The 6,542-nt window shown below is 45.6% G+C and overlaps 1 protein-coding gene across 1 annotated transcript in view; it reads left to right on the forward strand.

The window, feature by feature from the left end:
* The window catches only part of AK7 (adenylate kinase 7), a 96,811-nt gene that overhangs the window by 81,688 nt on the left and 8,581 nt on the right, over positions 1 to 6,542 (forward strand). The window contains 1 exon segment of the mRNA XM_003787088.1: positions 1,548 to 1,745. Within this exon segment, the coding sequence (XP_003787136.1) occupies positions 1,548 to 1,745 (198 nt within the window).

Genomic DNA, 6,542 nt, shown 5'->3' on the forward strand with positions numbered 1-6,542 from the left:
GTCATTGTTGTTTGGCGGGCCCGGGCTGGATTCAAACCCACCACCTTTGGTGTATGTGGCTGGTGCCTTAGCCACTTGAGCCACAGACGCTGAGCCGCACTGACATAATTTTGATTTCAGTACTATACCAGCATTTTGGGGTTCAGATATTTCTTTCTTTTCAAAATGTACGACTCAGGAAAATCCAGTGGTCAAAGATGAGCACAGCAGGTCAGATCAGTATGGATTTACAGAATATTATCCACATGCTCAGTCTTCAGCCCTTGTTTTCACTAGTAACACACATGGCAGATGGTGTTCACATGCCTTCCACCATGCTTCATGGGCACTTCCTGCTCTGGGCTCTCCCTCGGACACTTAACCTTTCTCACCCACTCAAGAAAGCTGGCTATTTATAGGCTGCATCTAAATGAGTTGGGTATTATCATGTGCTAAGCTAATACAATTTTAGAGTAAAAGTCAAATTATTCCCAGGTTTTGTTATCAAGGTATCAACTTATTTGCAACACATGGGACCCTGACCTGGGTACCAGTGCTCTCTGGTCCTGTTGTTGAGAACACCTGAGAATAGCAAGTGGAAAGTTTATTTCACAGATGCACATTTTAATCTCTCATTTGCTCAACAAATATTCATTAAATTGGAGAAATATTTGTTTGTATAGTTTAAAAGAAAATCACAGGGCCCAGCATGGTGGCTCACTGAGCCTGTAATTCTAGCACCCGGGGAGGACAAGGTGGGTGGATTTTCTGAGCTCATGGGTTCAAGATCAGCCTGAGCAACAGCAAGACCTCTAAAAATCGCCTGGGTGTTGGGCAGTGCCTGTGGCTCAGTGAGTAGGGTGCTGGCCCCATATACCAAGTATGGCAGGTTCAAACCCAACCTGGGCCAAACTGCAACAAAAAAATAGCTGGGTGTTGTGGCGGGTGCCTGTAGTCCCAGCTACTTGAGAGGCTGAGGCAAGAGAATTGCCTAAGCCCAAGAGCTGGAGGTCTCTGTGAGCTGTGACGTCACAGCACTCTACTGAGGGTGACAAAAAAAAATAAAGAGATGGACCCATGGAAATTAAATTCCAAGGGGAATTTAATTAATTATACAATGCATTTTTATAATTTGGCAAACTGGCCATCAAAGCACTTTGCTCATAGCCATGGCTCTCTTTAGGACCCTATAATAATTGTACTGGAAGGATTGACTAGGAAGCTGATGATGTAACATGGTTTTCAGACATTTGCCATTTACAATTTCCACTGATTTTATTGGAAGGAAAGGCTGGAGAAAGGAAGGAAGGAAAAGAGATTGCACAAAATACTGATTAGATGGATTTCACAGAGTGTTCACTGGAAATGTGATTTACATGCATTTGTCATCCACTAGAGGCAGCAAGAAGGCCAATTTGACAGGTCATTTGTGGCAACAGGAAGTCACAGCTGGCAACCAGACATTTTGGTTACCAGCAGCCTTGCTAGTTCATTTGGTTTACCAGCAAGCACCCTTCTAGTTAGCTCTGCTGTGTTGTGCCAATTCTGGAGCTGCTTCTTCTCCCTAGAATTCGTCTGTGCACTGGAGGCTTCTGATGAGTTTTTGAAGGAACGGGTGATAAATCTTCCTGAGAGCGTCGTGGCCGGGACCCACTATAGCCAGGACCGATTCCTCCGGGCTCTGAGCAACTACCGGGACCTCAATACTGAAGATGAGACTGTCTTTAATTATTTTGACGAAATTGAAATCCACCCGATACATATTGGTATGAAATGAATTTCGGGATAATATGAGGGTCGAGAGGCAACCGTCCTCTGGGAAGTTGCCCTGTACTCCCAGCAAACCCTGGTGCACTTCTAACTGGGATTATGAAGCTAAGGGAGAGTGGAGGAGTGCAACTATGTGCCAGGGCACAGGAAACCACAGGATAAACCAAGCATGCCCGGGGAGTCATTTTACACAGGGACTTGGTGGTGGGAGGGTGTTATTACTACACAAAAACATATGGATATCTTGTGTGTTCATAAGATAAATTGGCATATTTTTTGAAGGACACTTCAAAGAAACATGTTTTTGCTGCTGGCTGCTTTGGGCCATTCCCCCAGGTTCCTATGGGCAACGTTCTGTCCCTGTCATGTTGCCAGGCACTGGTGCTTTTCACAAATGCCCTGTTGGCCTTTAGACCAGCCAGCCCACCCCCATAGCTACCCAGAAAAGCAAATAGCTCTTCATGACACTCCTGCTTGTTTCCTGTAAACACAACTCAGAGCTTAGCACACACCAAGTACATATGACCTTGCATCAACCTCATCATCATTATCGTTCCTGGCTCCAAAGCTCAGCTTTTATAGCTGTTTCTAAAACTCCCATTGGCTTGGTCAACCCCTGAACTTCCTTTCTGGTTTTCTGTATCTTGCTTATTCCTCATCCAGAATAAGGTTTGATGAGAAACAACAAGCCTCCTGCCTGGTGGAAGCTCACTGGCTTAGTCAACCCACTGGGCCTCCTGGACCTTCTTTCTACCACTATGGGACAGCATTTGGACCCTGAAGTCTTAGGAGGCTTAGAGATAAGGGCTGACGCCAGAAGGAGGCAAGAAAGCTGATGCCAATTCTGGCTCTGCCTCAGTTTTCTCATCTGTGAAATAGGAAAGTAATCAGGTTTACAAGGTTGAGGGTTGTTAAAAATAGTAGCTACATGAAATAAGGTTGGGGCTTGGTGCCTATAGCTCAGTGGGTAGGGCGACAGCCACATACACTAGAGCTGGCAGGTTTGAATCCAGTTGAGGCCTGCCAAACAACAATGACAACTACAGCCAAAAAATAGTCGGGCATTGTGGTGGGTGCCTGTAGTCCCAGTACTTAGGAGGCTGAGGCAAGAGAATGGCTTAAACCCAAGAGTTTGAGGATGCTGTGAGCTATGACACCACAGCACTCGACCCAGGGTGACAGCTTGAGACTCTGTCTAAAAAATAAAAAAGAAATAAGGTTGGGCTTGGTGCCTGTATTTCAATGAGTAGGGTGCTGGCCATATACACGAAGGCTGATGGTTTTGAGCCTGGCCTGGGACTGCTAAACAACAGTGACAACTGCAATCAAAAAGTAGCTGGGCGTTTTGGCGGGTGCCTGTAGTCCCAGTTAGTCAGGAGGCTGAGGCAAGAGCATCGCTTAAGCCCAAGAATTTGAGGTTGCTGTGAGCTGTGATGCCACAGCACTCTACTGAGGGTAACATAGTGAGACTTTGTCTCCAAAACAAACAAAAAGAAAAAAAAATTTTAGAAAAGTAATGATTGTCACCTTTTCTGTAAAACCAAAACAATTATTTATAGACACATAAGGAGAGTACTTAGAAATGTTGAGAAAAACAAATGACAGGGAGGAACGAATGAATGGCCATTGAGTTCCTCTCTCATTTTGTGCCTATGACCTCTTTTTCTCCACACTGACAACTGAGAGATAATATAAAGGCAAAAAGGAGAAACATGGCACGAGGAGGGAGTGGGAGAAGGGTATCTCAAGACCATGAATGCCACTGACCTCAGACAGGCCTGGATAGCAGGCTTGGAAAGGTGCTGGGAGCCATGTTCTCTCTCTGTGTCTGGACCCCATTCTCTGTCTATGTCTCTTTCATCTTCTCTCTCTCTGGCCCAGACAACCTTCTCTCCCTCGTCTCTACGCATGTGGTGGATTGAAGCCACCCCAAAGCCCCAGAGTTACGATGTTACACTGAGAGCCATGCCCAGAGCTAGACTTGACCCTCATTCCACATTCCTAGAAGTGTTACCAAAGTTTGGCACTTGTCACAGATGCCGTATCAGAAGAACATGGACAAGCAGTTTGAGGAGAAGGAAAGAAGTTTATTAATTTGCTGGCAAATCAGGAAGTTGGCAGACTCCCAACTGCATCTGAGCAGAAATGCAGAGCTTTTAAAGGGAAGGTTTTCAGCTTCAGGCTATTGCTGTTCAGCTATAGTTTATGGGCTGGTTCTGATTCATCCCATCTTTCAACTAAGATAATCTTGTGACCTCTACACAGATAATTCCCTTAAGCCCTTTCCTGTGGTATAGAACACAAAAGGACACTCCCCTGCCCCGCTTGACCTTTGGCCTGAAGCGGGAATGCAGGTTTAAGTTCCAAGAAAAGTGGTGGGGGGTTTAGAGGAGTGTTTTTCAACCTTTTTTACTGCACTGCACACTCCTTTCAACCTTTTTTATCTCACCGCAAATAATTAGTGATCTTTTTTTTTTTTTTTTTTGAGACAGAGCCTCAAGCTGTCCCCCTGGGCAGAGTGCCGTGGCATTACAGCTCACAGCAACCTCCAACTCCTGGGCTCAAGCGAGTCTCCTGCCTCCGCCTCCCAAGTAGCTGGGACCACAGGCGCCCGCCAGAACGCCCGGCTATTTTTGGTTGCAGCCGTCATTGTTGTTTGGCGGGTCCGGGCTGGGGATTCGAACCCGCCACCTTAGGTGTACGTGGCTGGCGCCTTAGCCGGTTGAGCTATAGGTGCCGAGCCATAATTAGTGATCTTTACAAATTTTTACATGCACCTAATATAGGGTGACCAGACGTCCCGATTTTGGCGGGACAGTCCCGCTTTTCAACATTTTGTCCCGCGCCCCGTGGCGTTTTAAAAAAGTCCCGATGGAACGGGCTGGAGAACAAGAAAGGAATATCGGTTTTCGGCCGCCATATGGCTATTTCTCCAGAATATGAGTTTTATATTATTTTTGTTAATTTTATAACGTTAAACTGTAATAAATAATTGCTGAGAAGTGATTATAGAGAACTACTTATCAAAGTTTGCATTGTTGTCAGGCCCTGCCCTGTGCCGTCCCCGCCCCCCTATGTTGTCCCGCCTTACAGATGTTAAAATCTGGTCACCCTAACCTAATATCCTCTCATGGCAAACTGGTTGAAAATCAGTTTTAGAGGCTCGGCGCCTGTAGCTCAGTGGTGAGGGCGCTGGCCACATACAATGGGGCTAGTGAGTTTGAACCTGGCCTGGGCCTGCTAAATGACGATAATCGCAATTATAACAACAACAAAAAAATAGCTGGGCATTGTGGTGGGTGCCTACAGTCTCAACTACTTGGGAGGCTGAGGAAAGAGAATTGCTTAAGCACAAGAGTTTGAGATTGCTCCGGGCTGTGACCCCATGGCATTTCACGGAGGGTGACAAAGTGAGACGCTCTCCAAAAAAAAAAAAAGAAAATTAGTTTTAGAGACAGAAACACAGAAAACATTTTTTACCCTTTTCCAGGTTAACCCACACCAAATATACACACACAAAAGGGCCAGTCACAGTTTGGTTAGACGTCAACCCTGTGTAGATCCTGGTCAGGGTGGACTATTCCTGGGGGATTCCCTACAAGCCCTTTCTCCAAAAATAGAGCCAGTCCCAAAACATTTTAGGGCGCTAAGTGACATTAAGGCTATAGTTACTCAGAGGAATCAGAGAGAGACACATTTAAACATCACAATCAGGGAATGAGGAGGTACTAAACATGACTGTGTTTCTTTAGATTTTTATGCTTTCTCCCTTCCCCAAACAAAAGGTTTATATTATTACTGAACGAGCTTAGTAGTACATAGCATATAAACAATGAGAAAAATTATTTTTGCAATAAAATATGTCCCAACTGTCCAGATAGTGGTGACATTTTCAACTTGATGGTAAGATGATCAGCGACCTTGATGCAGCATAAATATGTATGCCATCTCACCTGCAGTTCTTTATAGACCCAGTTTGGTTCTTCAGTATCTCTTCTTGGAGCTGTACCTGATTTTATTAGTACTTTTCACCTAACTCCACTGGGAATGGGACGATTTTGCTTTCATTTCTTGCCCAGGAATTGCTTGATCCTGGAAGACATGGTGAAAAATGGAGTCAACCACCTATACCACAATGACAGAGGAAGGGGGAGGGTTTTTGCTTTTTTAAGGGCATGCTTCTGCTCCTCCCATGTTCCCATGTTAGAACCTGTCAGTGCTCCCGGCCTAGGTCAAGGCCATATACACAGACCTAGGGCACAGCAGTGGCAGGGGTGGAGGTGGGGCAGGCAGTTCCCCAGAGGCTTATCTGGAGGGGCTCAGTACACAGCTCTCTGTAGACACCCTCTGGGCAAACCCAAGTGAGTGCTACAGAGTTTATTACTTTAGTGACTTTGTGGCGCTCTCAGAGTGTTCATCAATAAGCTGTTCTTCTGTGTCTCTTTGGTCTTTTTTTTTTTTTTTTTTGAGATAGAGTTTCACTATGTTGCCCTCGATAGAGTGCCATAACATCACAGCTCACAGCAACCTCAAACTCTTGGGCTTTAGTGATTCTCTTGCCTCCCAAGTAGCTGGGACTATAGGTGCCTGCCACAATGCTTGGCTATTTTTTGGTTGCAGTTATCATTGTTGGTTAGCAGCCCTAGGCTAGGCTTAAACTCACCACCTTTTTTTTTGAGACAGAGCCTCAAGCTGTCCACCTTGGGTAGAGTACTATGGCATCACAGCTCACAGCAACCTCCAACTCCTGGGCTCAAGTGAGTCTCCTGCCTCTACCTCCCAAGTAGCTGGGA

Source organism: Otolemur garnettii, unplaced genomic scaffold (assembly GCF_000181295.1).
Source record: "Otolemur garnettii isolate 467f Iridium unplaced genomic scaffold, OtoGar3 scaffold00020, whole genome shotgun sequence".
NCBI classification, from domain to species: Eukaryota; Metazoa; Chordata; class Mammalia; order Primates; family Galagidae; genus Otolemur; species Otolemur garnettii.